The sequence below is a fragment of the Phacochoerus africanus genome, chromosome 8 (genome assembly GCF_016906955.1).
Source record: "Phacochoerus africanus isolate WHEZ1 chromosome 8, ROS_Pafr_v1, whole genome shotgun sequence".
NCBI lineage: Eukaryota > Metazoa > Chordata > Mammalia > Artiodactyla > Suidae > Phacochoerus > Phacochoerus africanus.
In genome coordinates this window covers 116,684,669-116,704,097 of record NC_062551.1, presented here as the reverse complement: position 1 = coordinate 116,704,097, position 19,429 = coordinate 116,684,669, and the positions used below count along the sequence as shown (strand labels likewise).

At 34.8% G+C, this 19,429-nt stretch overlaps 1 protein-coding gene across 1 annotated transcript in view; it reads left to right on the top strand.

Annotated features, from left to right (window-relative positions):
- CCDC178 (coiled-coil domain containing 178) overlaps window positions 1-19,429 on the top strand; it is a 425,098-nt gene that overhangs the window by 41,066 nt on the left and 364,603 nt on the right. The window contains exons 7-8 of the mRNA XM_047791472.1: window positions 5,596-5,816; window positions 15,511-15,653. Of these exons, the coding sequence (XP_047647428.1) occupies window positions 5,596-5,816; window positions 15,511-15,653 (364 nt within the window). The remainder of the gene's footprint in view (window positions 1-5,595; window positions 5,817-15,510; window positions 15,654-19,429) is intronic.

Genomic DNA, 19,429 nt, shown 5'->3' with positions numbered 1-19,429 from the left:
AGCATATGTGACAAGAAAAACTTATAATCTCCTTAATTAAGTACAGTGTTTGTGGAAGTTTTGATAATTTCGGGGGTAAATTTATGAAACTTTACTTGTTTCTAGATATCTTGTGTTTTCTCCTTCAGATTCATTCATCCCGATAACCATCTCACCAATGCTTGTATCTTTTGTTTTATAGCCCATGAGGCTTATTTATTACTGCATAAAAGATATCTTTTGTATGCTGTCTTCCTTCTGGGTTCAGCCAATGGGAATCAGTGGCAAGAGACCATGGGAGATGGTGGAAAAGAGTAAGGCTGAGGTATTATACCTCTGAGTCCCTTCCTTTCTGCATGGTCACTGTACCACCTTCTCCAAAGTGACAGTCCTTGGTACTGGCAAACAATAATTGAGTAAATGCCTTTTTTTCCCTACCAAAAAAGATAACCAGAAATAAGTTTTTCATCATGAATTGAGTAATGTATGATACTGCAAATTATGAAATTGGATGTGCATAGCAACGTGTCCTTATACATTAAAAATATATATTATACCCAGGCAGCCTCTAAAGGCACCAATAAACTAATGACTCAGATTCACCTGGTACCTCCTTGTACCTGCTACTATAGATTCTCTGTCTTTCCCTTAACTTACATTTATGGCTCTGCATACTTCTTTAGGACCATCTAATAGGGAGAGAAAAAAATCACAGCCCTGTTTTATGAATGGATTTGAATGATATGTTGACATAATTTGGGGGGCTGCCATATTATAATCTCAGTATGGAGGGTGGAGGCAAATCACCTTGGAGGAGAATTGGCCTGAGGTATAGATGGGAAGTGGCAAAAGGGATTTGCATAGTGGATCAGGGAGTTGGAAAGAACATGAAAGTAAGGCTGGTGAAGGGAAGTCCATGAGAGAGTTGTGGAGATTAACCTTGCGGAAAGGATGGATATGAAAATAACTGTGTGCTCTTAAGAGTACCTCTGCTATGGAGGAAGCTCTGAGTAATTAATAGAATATTAAATAGCCTAATTTTGTTCTGTTTTACATTGTTTTGTCACGAGTTAATCATCTGTTACTATAATAATACTTTGTAACAAATCACTTTGGAATTCAGTAGCTTGAAACAATAATTTTTTTTTACCACTTATGGGTCTGTGGGTTGTCTCCAGAGAACCTTCTTCAGGCTGCAGAGGAGAATTTTCTTTAGGGTGCAGATCTTATGGGATTGATCAAGAGTGTGTGTTGGGTTCAGGCCAGCTTCATGTTTCTCTTATCCTCATCTGCTAGCAGCTTCCAGGGCCATGGTTTTTACATGGCAAGTGACAAGAGGACAAAAGAGTGAGTAGAAAGATAGGATGCCCCTCAAGATGGTAACTCAAAACTGTTACATCCTTTGGCTAAAATAAGTTACATGTCTAAATCACAAATGAGTGTGACAAGAGACTCTCTTTATTCCAAAGGGCAGTGGGGGGGGGGGTGCAATTTGCTGCTGCTGATTCTTCCTTATACTGAGTCAGAGTTGTTTTTACTATGGTTTCTGCATATTTTACAGTGATCTCATCTTCCTCTGCATTTTCTATAGAAGACTGCTTTTTTTGCCTCTGTTAGGATCCTGGAAGTTTTACTGGTTGTAGACCAGTAACCATATTAACTTCTTAGCTTGAGTTTGATCTCTAAATCTTCGTAAGTTTCAAGTTTGGGTTTTTTTATTTCTTTGAAGTCATTCTTTTTCTGCCCAGGGTCCAGTTAATGAGTTTTCTATTCATCTGCATCTAAATCCAAAGTTGTCAGCATATTTTTAATAGCTAATTCAATTTATTTACTGGTTTTGAGTCTCTTCTGTTTTCTTTTTCTTCTTGAGTTGGTTTTGATAATTTGTGTCTTCAGCAGAATTTGTCAATTTCATTTTGATTGTCTTATTTGCTGGCATAATCTTATTCAAGATATTCTCTTACAGTTATTTTAATTTCTGTAAAACAGCAAAGATTATTTGATTTTGGTAATTTGTGCTTTTTTTCTTGGTCTACTAAAAGGTACATCAATTTTGTTGATCTTTCAAAAAAGTTAACTTTTGCTTTTCTTGATTCCTCTGTTGTTTTTCAGCTTTGATATAATTGATTTCTTCTGGTTTTTAATTCATATTTGTTTTGGAATCCCAAAACAATATTTAAACTAATATTTCTCTTTTCATGGAGTGGAAACTTTGGTTATGTATTTTATACCTTCTTTTCTAGAATAGGCATTTAAAAACAGTTTACTTAAAAGAATTGAGTTAGTTGTACTTCATGAATGTTCATATGCAGTGAGTTTAATTAGGTCAAAAAGATTTTAAAAATCCTTTTGTGATTTTTTGATGTGTTATTTATTTAGAAGTTGTTTAATTAGCAAATATTTGGGGATTTTTCCAAAATTTTTTTCTGTTGATTTCTAATTTAATTGCTTATGCTTAGAAACATTTCTATCACATTAAAGTTACTTAGAATAAAAATTGCCTAGCATTTAATCTATCTTGCCAAATAGTCTATGTATGGTCAAAATTAAAGTGTATTCTTCTGTTAAAAGGTAGAGTGTCTATAAATGAGTTGGTTTAAGCTGGTCGATGGTGCTGTTCAAGTCTCTCCCTCTGATTTTTTGTGTAGTTCTTTTTGAGTTGTTGAGAGTAAGGTATTGAAATTTCCAACTATGATTTCTACTGTGAATCCAAGAAGAAACTAATGATACCAAAGTTCTTTTTTCAACTGTCAGGTTTTTTTCATGTATTTTAATTTTTAAAAATTCTTTAAAATACTCTGACAAGCTTTAAATAAATTAAGAAATGCACCACAGCCTACATTTAAGTTTGGAATGGGATTTTTTGGAGATGAGTAGGCATCAGTGTCAGGTTTAGCCTTGGAGGAATCCCTGAAACCCTAGTGTCCTTTGATTCCCATTTTGATCATATCTGGTTGGTACAGGAGACTGGAAATAAGGCTCACCCAAATGACAAGTCCAATTAGAGGTCATGACATGGAGCTGAGAATCCAAAGGTCTGCAATCCCCAGGATAAGTGTGAATAATGAATAAACTGTTGCTCAGATTGAAGAGCAAAGAAAGTTGCTTGTCTTGCTTGGTCAGTGGAGGAAAACAAACAATATTCGCTAAGAATTCTTAATGTACTAATCTAAATGGATTTGTGACTGAAATTTCTACTATGTATGTCTGAATAGAGTTAGGTAGAGAATGTTATTTAAATGCTCTTTGGGTTGGTAGTAAAACAGGCATCTTTAGGAATAAAGACAGATTTTTTTTTTTCTGAAGGACTGAAATTTTAATCTAGATACCTGGGAACTGTCTTAGATAAAGTTTCAGAATAAAACAATAGCTCAGTATCAAGTATCATAAAACACAGAGGTATAGATTCAATGAGTTTGAGTTGGTAGAAACAGCAGAATCTTATTCAGAAAGTTGTCAGGTATTGATTACACATGAGATTTATAAAACAGGTATGTTTATAAACAGGTATGTTAAAAAGAGAAGTTTAAAATAAAAGTAAGGACTAAGATACTGTTTTTAAAAGAAAACAAATATAACTCAAAATTAATAACTCTGTGATTGGTTAGATGGCTTATTAGACTAAGGAAGAAAAACATAATAGCTGTAAACTTTGAGGAAATTACATGGAATGCATGCATTACAACTACATAAGGAGAAGGATAAAATAAATAAAATAGTTAAAAGCATAGAGTATAAAATGAGAAGGTATGATTGACTAATAGAAGATCACCATGGAGATAATAATAGTAATATTTAACAAGATAGTGACTAACTTCTTAAAAGAAAAATACTATTGTTTTAATTAGGATAAAAAAGTAAAAAAGGGAATGGTGTCAAACATTGCACAAATTCAAGTAATTAGAAAACGTTTATGCCATTAAGACTTATTAAAATTGTCTTTCATGAGTGAAGAAAGCTAAATTGCTATTTAAAGGAAAATTAATAGCTTTTATTATATCAGAAAAGAGGTGGATTCATAGTTATTGAAATATATGACTTTAGAATTTAGAAAAATAAAACCAAAATAAATAAAAAGGGAAAAAAAAACAGAAAACCAGTAACAAAATACTTAACTAATGATATATATAACTCAGAAGATATGCAGAATCTTAAGTGGGAAGTGAAACAAGGCCTAAAAGGACAAAAAATCAGCATAACCCAGCTGAATCCAGACTTGCAGACTCCTTCATATAGAACAAACCCATATAACAAATGAATTTCCAAAGACAAAGATAGCCCCAAGTCCACAGACTACATGGCTCAACAAAAGGACCCGTGTCTAAAAACCCAAGCACTCCCCTGCAAGGGGGAGCCTGAGTTTTGCTTGCTCAGAGCTCCAGACCACTCTGTTGGTCAATAACTCTGCTTGCAATCTCATTGCTCCAGCCTCTGCCTCGTGCTTCACTGCCATTCTAACACAGAGTTAAATGTTGGCTCAGTTAAAAGAGAGGAATGAAAAAAAGAGAATAATGGAAAATCGATAGCAGGCTTAATCAAGAACAGAGAAAATCCAATTAGGAATGAAACTGGTATATAAAAATGTAACAATGATTAATAATAATGAAAATATTCAGAACAAAAGTCTTAGAATATTATTAAAACTCCAGACAAATTCACAGAAAAAAATGGGTTGATGAATAAATAGATAACCAAAATATACATATAGCCATTAAAGGAAAGATTTTGACTTAATAACTAAAAATACTTCCCTGCAAAATTCATACATACATATTAAGCCAATAGAACTTTTCGTGAAGTTTAAAACTTCCACAAGATCTTAGCGAACAGAAATAAAAGAAACTACACCTAGTATAAGAAGCTAGCATAAATTATAAAGCAAATTAGATGAGGATAGTACAGATATGAAACATTACAGGCCAGAATCATGAATATAAATGCAAAATATCCTCAGTGAATTCATCAGCAAAAATCCACCAAGAAATTATTAAAAAAAGATGAAAAGAACCCCAAGCTAGCCAACCTAATTTTATTCCAAGAATTCAAGGTTGGGTTAACCTTGAAAATTTACTTAATGAAGAAATCTTTTATCTAGTTTCTCTAAAATTATTCTAGTCTGTTAATTGACAATTAAATATGTCAATTAATTGAGGGAAATTTCCATATTTATAATTTCGAATATTTTTGTACAGAACAAATTTTTTATCATTTATTCAAATTTCCTTTTCTATTTTTTGACAGCGTTTTGTCATTTTCTTCCTCTTGGCCTTATAAAACTCATACTGTTTATTACTAGACTAATGCATTTTAATGTTTTAATTTTGCTGTTGTGAATGAGATTATTCTGTTTTCAACATAATCTTCATTTTTTTGTAGATAAACATTATTTTGTAAATTAATTTTATATATAATTTTCAAGTGATTTTTATATAGTTTAATCCCTTTGATAATGAAGAAAGCAATTTTATAGTACAATACTAAACTTATTTTAGACATGGCAAGATCACAGATAAGTAATTTCTGAAACTAAAGTATTTCATATTTATTATGAAGTAAAGATGTCTTGGAACTTTTGTTTTAAAATCTAATTTTCTTTTTTTCTTATTCTGTGTCTAGAACATGAGGCCTTTTTGAGAGATATTATAGAATTACGATGGCACCTTGAAGATAAAACTCGTCAACTAAAACATTTTGAGGAGCAAAAGAGGAAATTAGAAGAAGCAAATGCAAAGCTTCAAGCAGACATAGACTACATGAATAAACATCGCCCCCTACTGCTCGCAAAGCGGGACCAGGACCTTGAAGCTCTGAGGGAATATTATCAGAAAAAATTTGAGGTAAGTGAAAAAAATGGCTGTGCATTTTACAAATTGTTGCTTAGTTATAAAATTTTCAACTATAATAAATTAGCATATCTTTAAAGGTTTCATTCTCGTTGAAAATTGACTTGCTATTTATTTCCTAAAGGAATTAAGCTATACACAAAATAGTCAATGGGCATTAATTTAAATTGTGTCTTCTTCCTTTACTTTGAAACTGAGGAATAGTAATGATGTTTAGTCAGTCTACCAATACAGTTTTAGCGATTTAAAACACTATGGTTTTATTTGAAGCTATAAATCAAACTGAGAAAGAATGTAGATAGAATATATCAGTCAATTTCATTGTTGATGAAATATGTAACTGAAATATTAAATCTTTTTGGTAATTAACACTTAGTTCTCCTATTTTGGGCTCATATTAGAGAAAAATAAATTATTTTTAACTACCACTAAGTGAACAAATTTAACTTTGTATCATATTTTTTTTGATATTTAAAGTTAATAAATTAAGTCATTGTGTCCCCTGTATTCATTTAATTTTCATCCTTCATTCTCCAAAACTACCTCATCATGAAATTCTGTTTCTAAGCAAAATTTGAATAATTTTATACATACGTATATATTTATGCACGTTATGTGATATTGTTTTTCATATTATCAAACATTGTATAACTTTCTGCAACTTGTTTTTTAATCTGACATTATTTTGGAGATCAAGCTACTTTTGATACATATGGATTTAGCTTAGACATTTTATTTGCTATGTTCCATTAAATAGATAGCTCATAATTTAATATTTACCACTTTCTCTTGGTCATCTGAGTTGTTTCCCATTTTTGGCTATAATGCTGATTTAACTCTAGACAATAAGCATCCATGATCATGCTTCTCCTTTATTTGTGTGTGAATTTTTCTTGGCTATATATCTAGTGGAATATTTACTGAATCATGGGTTATATACATTTTCAATTTCATTAGATCAAATCACATTGCTCTCCAAAGTGTCTCTAACAGTTTATGTTACTAAAGTAGCAGTTGTGCTGAAGGCATCCCATTTCTCCACTGTGTGTAAGAATTCTAGTATTATCCTTATTCTTAATAGTAGACTCCTTATTTTAGTTGGATGGAAGTGTGTCAGGCTAAAATTCATTTCCAAATTTCCCTTTCTCATGGTATTTCTAATGAGATGTAGGTAGGAGTTATATAGGAGTTTTTAGGAAAAACTTCTTGAAATGGACTGAGTCAGAAGTAGCATCCTTTTGTACTTAGGCATTTGCTAAACTTACAGCAACCCAGATATGAGGGCTGCAGCTCTGACGTTCATTTTATTGCACAAACCACCATTGGCAATGTAAATCAGTATTCAGGGTGGCCAAAGTGAAAGGCAGAAGGAGACTTATGTCTATTTCTGTGAGGGAAAAATTAACTACAGTCATGTTTATTTCACTTATTATCTGCTATAGCCAAACCCTGTTCTAACTGATAACACCTCACATTTTTGTCAACATTTTAATTTCATGCATTCAAGTTTGTCGATAGTGTGTTAATTGCTATCCCTTTATTATTTTAGGGTATTTTTTGCTGATGGTGGACATAGGCATGTTTGAGGCAGGGGAAGCGGGGTTGTTGAACAGCTGGAAGACCAGACATGGAAATAGGAGGAAAATAAGAAAATATATTCTAGCAGATCAATATCAAGAAAATAGCAACATTTCTATAGAGCCTGTGAATGATGCTGCAGTGCTTAATTTTTTGTGTAACTTAGCCAGGCTGGGATGTCCAGGTATTTAATCAGTCATTATTATGGATTTGTCTGTGAAGCCATTTTTTGGATAAGATTAACATTTAAATAAGTGGACTTTTAATACAGCAGAAGACAAGAAAAAATAAAAGCATCCAAATTGGACAAGAAGATAAAATTCTTTTTGCAAAAGACATGATCTTGAATTTAGAAAAGCCATGATCTTATATTTAGAATTCACAAAAAAAACTATCAGAGCTAATAAGTTTAGAAAAGTTGCAGGATGCTAAAAACAACAAAATCACAGCCAAATGCTGAGCAATCTTCAACGAAATGGACCGGAAACTTTCAAAAAGATATCTTCCTCCAGAAGACAAAGAGGAGGCCACATCAAGAGGTAGGAGGGGTGATTATGCGATATAAGCAATGCCATACCTCCCAGGTGAGAAGCCCCACAGACTGGAATTTAACTTTATTCCAGAGACTCACCTACAGGAGTAAGAGTTCTGAGCCCCACGTCAAGTCCCTACATCTGGTGATCTGGCATTGGAAGAAATAGCCCCCGGATCATCTGGCATTGAAGGCCAGTGGGGCTTGTGCACAGGAGCTCCACGGGACTAGGGGAAATTGAGACCCCATTCTTAAAAGGCACACATAGACTTTCACGTGTACTGGGCCCCAGGGCAAAGCAACGTCTCCATAGGAGTTTGGGTCAGAATTGACTGCAGTTCTTGGAGGACCTCCTAAGAAAACGGGGTGAATGTGGCTTTTGGTCAGGGAAGGCATTGGAAGCTCTTAGGAATATTCATAACGTGCCCTTCTCTGGAGGTGGCCATTTTGGGAAAATCTGGCCCCACCCATCCGTGCTGAGAAGCCTTAGGCCAAATAAAAATCCAGGTAGGATCACAGCCCCACCCATTAGTAAACAGGGTTCCTAAAGACCCCCCAGGTACACAGCCGCCTCTAATCTCATCCAGAGACAGCCCCACACACCAGAGGGATAGGAATCAGCTCCACCTACCAGTGGGCAGACACCAGTCCCTCCCGACAGGAAGCCTACAGTAAGCCCCTGTACCAAATTCAGCCACAAGGGGGCAGACACCAGAAGTAAGAGAGGCTACAACTCTATTATCTGTAAAAAGGTCAACACACCAAAAACCTGTAAAAATGAAAAGACAGAGAACTATAACTCAGATAATGGAGAAAGAAAAAACCTCAGAAAAACAACTAAGTGATCAGGAGATTATCAGCCTCCAGGAAAAAGACTTAAGACTGTTGATGCTAAAGATGATGCAAGACACTGAAAAAATGCTGGAGGCAAAGATGGATAATTTACAGCAAATGTGAGCTAGGAAACACAAGATTTAAAACTTAGGCAACAAGAGATGCAAAATACAATAACTGAAATAAAAAATTCAATAGAAGCAGCCAACAGCAGAATACAGGAGGCAGAAAAATGAATAAGCAAAGTGGAGGAAAGCCTAGTGGGAATCACAGATGCGGTACAGAAAAGAGAAAAAAGATTGAAAACAAATGAAGAGAGTCTCAGAGAACTCTGAGACAAAGTTAGACACACCAACATATGTATTATAGGGGTGCCAGAGGGAGGAGAGAGAAAGGGACAGAAAAAATATTCACAGAGATAATAGCCAAAATCTTCCCTAACATGGGAAAGGAACCATTCACTCAAATCCAGGAAGCACAACGACTACCATATAAAATAAACTCAAGGAGGAATACACCGAGACGCATATTAATCAAACTGACCAAAATTAAAGACAAAGAGAAAATCTTGAAAGCAGCTAGGGAAAAGAAACAAATAACATACAAGGGAACCCCAATCAGGTCATTGGCAGATTTTTCAGCAAAAACTCTGCAGGCCAGAAGGGAGTGGCACAATATACTTAATGTGATGAAAGGAAAAAACCTCCAACCAAGATTACCCTACCTAGCAAGGCTCTCATTCAGATTTGAAGGAGAAATCAAAACCTTTACAGATAAGCAAAAGCTAAGAGAATTCGACAACACTAAACCAGCTTTACAACAAATATTAAAGGAACTTCTCTAGGCAGAAAAGAAAAGGCCACAACCAGAAAGAAAAATACCGCAAATGACAAGGCTCACCAGCAAAGGTATATATACAGTAAAGATATGAAATCATCCATGCACAATTATGCCACCAAAATCAGAAATTGTGAGAAGAGGAGGGTACAAATGCATGACAATGAAAATGTGCTTGCAATTAAGAGACCAACAACTTAAAGCAATTTCGTATATACATAGACTCTCATATCAAAACTTAAGAATAACTGCAAACCAAAAATCTACAATTGATACACAAATAAGAAAAATCAACTCAAATACAACACTAAAGATAGTCATCAAACCAGAAGAGGAGAGAACAAGAGAAGAAGGAAAGAAAAAACAGAAACAAAGCAAATCCAAAGCAACTAATAATATGGCAATAAGACTATACATATCAATAATTACCTTAAACGTAAATGGACTAAACGCCCCAACCAAAAGACATAGACTGGCTGAATGGATACAGGCCATTATATATAGACTATCTTCAAGAGATCAGCTTCACTTCTAGGGACACATACAAATTGAAAGTGAAGGATGGAAGAAAATACTCCATGCAAATGGGAATCAAAAGAAAGCTGGAGTAGCAATACTCATATATGACAAAATAGACTTTAAAGTGAGGAATATTTTAACGACATAAACGACAGCAACATCTTCTCAGATTTACATCTTAGAGTAATGATGGTAAAAACAAAAATAAACAAATGGGACCTAATCAAACTTAAAAGTTTCTGCACAGCAAAGGAAACCCTAAACACAATGAAAAGACAACCCACAGAATGGGATAAAATATCTGCAAATGAATCAACTGACAAGGGATTAATCTCCAAAATTTATGAACACCTCCTGCAGCTCCATACCAAAAAATCCATCAAACCCATCAAAAAAAAAAAAAAAATGGGCAGGAGATCTAAACAGGCCGTTCTCCAAAGAAACAGAACACATACAGATGGCCAAAAACACATGAACAGATGTTCAACATCACTCATCATTAGAGAGATGCAGATCAAAACCACTATGAGGTGCCACCTTTCACCGGCCAGAATGGCCATCATCAAAAAGTCTACAAACAGTAAGTGCTGGAGAGGGTGTGGAGAAAAAGGAACCCTATGACACTGTTGGTGGGACTGTCAATTGGTGCAACCACTGTGGACAACAGGATGGAGATTCCTCAGAAAACCAAACAGAGAACTACCATTGGATCCAGCAATCCCACTCCTGGGCCCCTATCCAGAGAAATCCATGACTTGAAAAGACACATGTATCCCAGTGTTCACCACAGCACTCTTTTCGATAGCCAAGACACGGAAACAACCTAAATGTCCATCGACAGAGGAGTGGATCAAGAAAAGGTGGTACATATACACAGTGGGATATTACTCAGCCATTAAAAGGAATGAAATACTGGCATTTTTAGCAACATGGATGGACCTAGGAATTATCATGCTAAGTGAAGTCAGTCAGACAATGAGACACAAACATCAAATGCTTTCACTGACATATGGAATCTGAGAAAAGGACACAATGAACTTCTTTTCAGAACAGATGCTGACTCACAGACTTTGAAAAACTTATGGTTTCCAAATGAGACAGGTTGAGGGGTTGGTGGATGCACTGGGGTTTTGGGATGGAAATGCTATAAAACTGGGTTGTGATGATCATTGTACAACTATAAATGTAGTAAATTCATTGAGTAATATAAAAAAAAGTTACAGGATGCAAACAACACAGAAAAGTCAGTGGTGTTTTCGTATACTAGCTGAATGACTAAACCAAATGTGCTATACCCATGCTATGGAATATTATTCAGCCATAAAAAATGAAGTAGTGATACATGTATCAGGATGGGTAAATGTTGAAGCATTATCCTAAATAAAAAATCCAGATTTAAAAAACCCACATATTATATGAAATATCCAGAAAAGGTAAATCCATAAAGATAGAAAGAAAATCAGTGGTTGTTAGGGAGTGGGGGTATGTGTAATATAGTGTTTTGTTTGTATTACAGCTTTGTGTTGTTTTGTTTTATTCTATTTTAACTGAGGCCCTGGCTGGAGGCCTGCTGAAGTAATTCAATGGCTTAAATAATTGAAGACCTCTAGCCAGTGTGCTTGAGTCTTAGTAGGTCGCTACTTGCAAACCAAGCTCAAAGGCTCAATGTAACCTTCAGCTTCTCAAAGCAGCTCAGCCTCTTAACATCACAGAACCACAAAAATATTATCCACATCAACCTAAGAGAGTATCCATGTGTTTTACCAGTCTCACACTAAGGCACCCTGAGAGCTTTCCTTGGAGATGCATTTGCCTCATATGATATCACCAACACCCCATAATTTGCGACCAGTACTCCAGCAATACCTATAGGACAGATTAGACATGGGGCATTATTTATTGCTTTTATTCCATTGATAGAAATTCTGCTGTATTTCCTGGGATTTTTGTTTGCTTATCCCATAATCTTAGTATAATCCTTGCTCCCTATCAAAATATATACTGCTACAATCCTGTGCCTGAAGGAAAATCTTGTTACTAATATCTGTGCTATTCTAAAAATTAATGTGCACATAAGCACAGTTTTATCTCCTCCCCTTCCAAAGCAGTATACTTTTTATTTTATTATATTGCCTTAAGTTAGTCTAGAGCTTTCATTGGCTCAGATTTCTACTACAAAGCTGACTAGTTGAAGTGGTAATATTTGGCATCATTGTCAGATTCCCAATTTCAAAGGTGAAATATTAATTTTTTTCTATTAAGTTAGATGTTACATGGTGATAGATTTGCTAATTATTTGTTTAGTGTTTTAAATCCAAGTTCATGAGTAAGAAAGTCATGTAATTGTTTAATAATGTTCCTATCGGGTTTTAGTTTTAGGGGTTTGCTAGATTCTTCAAGGTAACTGGGGATTATTTCTTCTTTCCCTACCTGGAAGAGTGGTGTAAGACTAACATTAATTAGAATTTGCCATTGAAGCCACTTGACTACAGTTTTTCAGTTTTGCTTTCAATTTCCTCAATAAGATATTCTATTTCTTCTTGTGATCCTTTTGGTTAGTTGTAGTTTTCTATGAATATGTCCATTTCATCAAAATTTCAAATTTGTTGGAAGTTCTTGTATCTTTTTATCTTTTCTATAGTTTATACACTATGTAGTGGTCTCCTTTTTCACTCCTAATATTTTTTGTGCCTTCTCTTTTTTATTTCTTAAACATTATGTTTCATGTGTATAATATTATATATTTCTTTCTCTGTATACACTATAACCATCTATCACCATATAGTTGGCCCTCCTTTACCTGTTTCAGCCTGCCACTCCTCTCTGATAACCACTACTCTGTTCTCTGTATCTACATGTTTGTTTGTTTTTTTAATCTATTCAATTATTATTATTATTTGTATTTTTTTTTTCTTTTTAGGATCACACCTGTGGCATATGGAAGTTCCCATGCTAGGGAAAAAATCAGAGCTGTAGCTGCCGGCCTATGCCACAGCCACGGCAAAACAGGATTCAAGCCACATCTATGACCTATGCCATAGCTCATGGCAATCCTGGATCCTTAACCCACTGAGTGAGGCCAGGGATCGAACCCGAATCCTCATGCGTGCTAGTTGGGTTCATTAACCCCTTAGCCACGATGGGAACTCCAGTTATTTTTTTAGCATTGCACATATGATACTTGTCTTTCTCCATCTGATTTATTTCGCTTGGCATAATACCCTTAAGGTCTGCCCATATTGTTACAAATGGCAAGATTTCTTTCTTTTATAGCTGAGTTGTATCCATTCTATATATATCCATTCTATATATATACACACCACATTTTCTTTACCCATTCATCCCCTGATGAGCGCGTAGATTGTTCCATGTCTTGGCTATTATATATAATGCTTCAGTGAACATAGGAGCGCAGGTACCTTTTCAAATTGCTGTTTTCATATTTTTTGGATTACTACCCAGAAATGGAATAACTGGATTATATGGTAGTTCTGTTAATTTTTTGAGAAATCTCCATAATGTTTTCCATAGTGGCTATACCAATTTATATTCCAACTAACAGGTCACAAGGGTTCCCTTTTGTGCACAGCCTTTCAACACATGTTATTTCTTCCTTTTTTTGATGATAACCATTCTAATGGTCGTGAAGTGAAATCTCACTGTGGTTTTTATTTTCATTTCCATAATAACTAGTGATGGTGAACACCTTTTCATTTGCCTCTTGGCTCTCTATATGTCTCATTTGGAAAAAAAGTCTGTTTAGCACCTTTGCCCATTTTTAAGTTGAGTTATTTATTTTTTTTGTTGTTGAGTTGTGAGTTCTTCATATATTTTGGATATTAATTCCTTATTGAAAATGTGATTAGTGATTATCTTTTCCCATTTGGTAGCTTGTCTTTTTATTTTATTAATGGTTTCCTTTGCTGTGCAGATGATGTAATTATGTACACATGAAATCTAGACAAGTCCACAGATGAATTTTAGTTGTATACAAAGGTAAAATTTAAAAATCCACACATTCCTATATACCAGCAACCAATACAAAAATAAAATTTATTTTAAACTAGCATTTGTTATAACATAGAATATAAAGTATCTAGAAGTAACTGTAATAAATGATATGTAAGGTCTCTACATGGAAAATTAAGAATATTACTGAAAGAAATTTAAAAGTGCTACATAGGTAAGCTATATTAATGTACTAGATGATTAAATTTTGTAAAATTCTCTCCAAATTTATCTGTAAAATAAATGCAATCATAAAACCTCAACAGGTTTTTTCTTGTAGAGTTTTACAAGCTAATTCTAAAATGTATGTGGTATATGTATAGAGTGGAATGTAAGTCAGCCTTTAAAAAGAAGGAAACCTACCATATTGTAACAACATAGATGGACCCAGAGGACATTATTATGCTAAGTAAATAAGCAGGTGACAGACATACTGCATGATTCCACTGACATAAGATGTCTATAATAGTCACACTCATAGAAGCAAAGAGGTAGGGGCTTGGGGAGGGGGAATGGAGAGTTGTTGTTCAATGGTTATAAAGACTTAGTTATGCAAGATGAGTGTTAGGAATCTGCTGTATAGTATAGTGCCTACAGTTAACAGTACTGTATTGCACACCTAAAACTTTGTTAAAGGATAGTTATCATGTTAAATGTTCTTATCACAGTAAAGTAATAAAATGAAATAAAATAAAAATTAATGAAAATTACTGTTTTTTTCAGGAGGCTACTGCCTTATATTGATCTATCACTTGGCCCCCGGGGAAAGGACTGCTTACTCCCTAGTACTTTCTTCTACTCCTATCCCTCCAACTTTCCAACAGAACATCCTGAAATGTAATTCCTTTCAACCATGACCTCTTTAACCATCCTTAGTTTGACAGAGAAGGGAGAGCTGGAGAGAGAAGGGAGAATGTTTATGATATCTGATAAGTAATGGAAACAGTAGAGAGGAAATATTTTGTACTCTTGCATTAAGATAATAGTGATTATTCATGAGTGAGAAGATTATAGGTAATTTAAAAATTTTTTGTTTTTCATCTGTTTTATAATTTTTCTATAATAAATTATTATTTGAAAAATAAAAGCAATAAAAAGTCATAGTTTTTTATGGATGAAAAGATAATGATTTTGTTTTGAACATGTTAACCAGGATATTGAAGATATTTTCTTCAGAAACTTCTATATCTCTAGTATTGATGCCTTTCAGGGTAAAAGAAGCCTGAAATTCTACTCTGCTACACAGTGGACTAAATATGGGAAGAAAATTGAAATAACATTTATAATCTAAATCAAGACTATTCTAAGTCCTTTCTCTTGTCTGATTATTTTAATTAGCCATTAAGTACTTATATTATCACACATATTTCTTACTTCTAGGTAATGGAGCTATACAAACAAATTCATGGAGAACTTGAAGAAGCCATAGAAAATCTAAAAAAAGCAAAATTGAATGCTAAACAAAATAGAGAACACATGGAAAAGGATATTCATGATGATGAAATAAGTATAGAGGCCTACAAGTAAGTATTTTCCACAGATTTTATTTATAGCATTTAGAAATAAAATATTAATTAAAAATGTAATTTATATTCCTATATAAAAAATTCAGATAAAGGAAAGAATCTTAATTACCCATATTTATCTTATTACCAAGTTTATATATAAATAAAATATGCACTTTTTACACATGCAAACTAGTGTGTTTAAATTCCTAAAGCAGTAGGAATTTCAAAGCTCTGTGTATTTCAGAGCTCTTTGTGTGTATTGCCAAAATGTCTACGGATATGCTGTAACAATATATGTCCCTGTTAAATATGTGAAAAAGTGACTATTTAAAAAAAAATTACAGCATGGGTTATTATAAAAAATTATATAGCCTTGTATTAATTATAAATATAGCATCTAATTAATTAACTCACATTTATTTGATTTCTAATAAAATGGAATAGTTAAAAATATAGATTAATTATATTTTGCATAATTGACTTTTATTACATTTCTTGTATATTTGTATTTTATGACATTCTTCTAGTTCCTCTTGGTTTTAAATTCTTCATGTTTCTGTGTGATACAAGTTTGTTATGTATTGAAATTGGTCAGTGATTTAGTATAGATCATAGGTATTTAGGGTATGGTTCCTGGCACAGTTGAGTACAGAGCCCAGGTTATTGGCCTGATAGTGGGCAGGGCCTGGGCCCTCTTGGTCCCAGGGCAGGGGTTTACTTGCTGATGGGCAGGCTGAGTTTGCAGTCTGTGGGATTGGGGCTTTCTTGAGTCTGTGTCTGCTCTCTGGTGGGTGAGGCTGGTTCAGAGGCTAGAGCAGACCCTCTAGAGGGCAGGGTGAGGGCCTAGGGAATTCAGGGACTGGTGCCTGCCCACTAGTGGGTGGATCTGGGTACTAGACCCTTTGGTGGGCAGGGATGTAACCAGAAGTGGTTATGGGCCCAGGAATCTTAAGGCAGCTTGTCTGCTGGTGGGTGGGGCTGTGTCCCTCCCCAGTTCGATGCTTGGCCTAGGTATCTCAATATTGACACTTAAAGGCTGTTGAGTGGACTAGATCTCAGGGCTAATGCGCTAGAGGGAGGATTCCACAATGACAGTTGTCAGCAGCAGCCTTAGCTGAGGCAACTAGGGAGGTTTGGCTGTACTCTTTTTCTCCAGTCTGTTAATGTTCTCATGGTAATAGGAGAGGAGTAAGAGCAAGCCAGCACACTCACACATGAACATCCAAATGACTAGGATAAGTCAAAAAACAAGGGTCAAAGTCAGGTAGAGAAACCTACAAGGTTGCATGACAAGGGAAGATTATGCAGGAACAGATGAAGATTTGAGACCATAATGGTCTCAATTTTCTACCCTCTTAGTCTTGTTTTGATATCTTGAAGCTATCGATTATATTTCTATCTCTATTTTAATCATTTTTTCTATCTCTGTATATAAACATCATATATATATATTCAGCATTTCATTTATCTATTTGGCACAAACAGATGTTAGTTCACCTCAGTTACAACTACAACATTCTACATCTTGTAACATTTTCTAAAATTTTTCCTTCTCAGTTTTGAACATAAAAATTAGTTGGTAATTTTTATAACTAATATTTAAATAGATTCAAAGGCACATTTTTATTAATTCCTTTACTCACTGTTATTAAATCACACCATGTAACTTCCTTGTTAACTTTCTTCTTATTTACCTATATTCTCCAAAAGTTCTAGTACAAGCATTAGTGGATAAATGATTTATTTATTTTTTATTTAAAAATTTTTTTTTTGTCTTTTTAGGGCCACACCCATGGCATATGGAGGGTCCCAGGCTAGGGGTCTAATCTGAGCTACAGGTGCCGACCTATGCTAGACCCACAGCAACACCAGATCCAAGTCGCGTCTGTGACTTACACCACAGCTCATGGCAACGCTGGATCCTTAACCAACTGAGCAAGGCCAGGGATTGAACCTACAACCTCGTGGTTCCTAGTCAGATTTGTTTCCACTGTGCTACCACGGTAACTCCTGGATAAATGATTTTAAATAAAATTCTAAAGATATGTTTAATGTTCCTTCACTATTTTTTAATTTGTTGAGAAATTGCACACGTTAGAGAAACATGATTATGTGAGCTATCAAGTATACAGACTGACGATTTTATGTATACATATAAAATCATGCTCCAGATTAAGACAGAGAGAGTTTCCAGCATACTAGAAGGTTTCAGGCTAGGGGTTGAATCGGAGCTGCAGATGCTGATCTATGACACAGCCATAGCAACATGGGATCCGAGCTGCGTCTGTGACCTCCACCACAGCTCACGGATCCTTAACCCACTGAGGGAGGCCAGGGGTCAAACCTACATCCTCATGGATACTAAAAGTAATTGCCAAGGAGATATTTGTTCCTGTGTGACCTTCCACAAAAAGACCAGCGCTTATCCATGAACCACATAATCCTTTCTTACCTGGTTGGTAGAAAACATGTTCCAAATATAAAAGTCCCTTTAGACAATGGTTATGTAGTTATATATATCTCCTGAGCCACAGTGGGAACTCCAAGCATACTAAAGGGTTTTTGTTTGTTTGTTTGTTTGTTTTGTTCCCCTTATTAGTGCATACCATTCCCCCAAAGGGGTTATCTCCATTCTGACTTCTATCACTATCATTAGTTTTGTGTGTTCATGAATTACATATGAATGGAAACACATAGCATGTATACTTTGGTATCTTGATTGCTCTGCTTAATAGTGATTCTTTGCATTTTATTCTTCTAGATTTATTCTGATTTATCTTAAGTACCAGTGGGGGCAAACCTAGTAGCAAACTTTTACACTAAAAAATTCTCAAAAGGCTGAGGAATCGGTGGCATCAGTTGATGTTTCAGGAAAGAGAGAATGAGGAGATAACTAAAATAATACTAAGCTCCTACATTCCATGACACTGGGCAATGCCCACATCTTAGCCAAAATCTATAGTTTTTTATCTGGAGTGGGGAAATAGATAACATTGAGCAAAGAAACATTATTTCAAAAGAAGGAACTTTAACCAAACATGCACACTTTAAATGCTGTGGCTCTCAACCTCTCACTGATCTGACTTCTAGAATTCTGATAGGAAGCCTGTACTTTCCAGACATGGAAGGGTGAAAAAGAATCTTGTTGCCTATTTGTTGTTTTAATTTTCACTTCTCTAGTGAGGTTGCATCTTTTAGTTTCATTTGGCTCTACACCTAAAATAGGGTTAGTGCATGAGAGCCTGGGCCAATTCAGTAAACCATGTATTGGCCATTGACATTTATTTTCTTGTGAATTTTTGTTTATCTCCTCTGCTCATAGTGTTTTGGGTAGTTTTTCTATTCCATATTGCTTTGTAGGACCTTATTGCACACAAATGATTTACTCTTGCATCTCTTATATGGGTTTCAAATAAACCTCCCATTCTATTTTTTTGTTCATGGGGTCTTAAACAAAGTCGGATTTACCTGTATTACTTGCTGATATTTTTAGCAAATTATAGTTTTGTCATTTTCATATATTAAACTATACAACCATGGGCTAAAGCGACTTTTATATTTGGAACATGTTTTCTACCAACCAGGTAAGAAAGGATTATGTGGTTCATGGATTAACGCTGGTCCTTTTTGTGGAAGGTCACATAGGAACAAAGATCTCCTTGGCAATTACTTCTCTTTAAATAAGCCCCTTGATTTCTGAAACTGAAATTTTATTTCTTTTACTTCTATGACTCTGAGGGAGACAAGACAGTAAACCAGAGCTTTAATAAAATGTGTGGTCTTTCCACTTT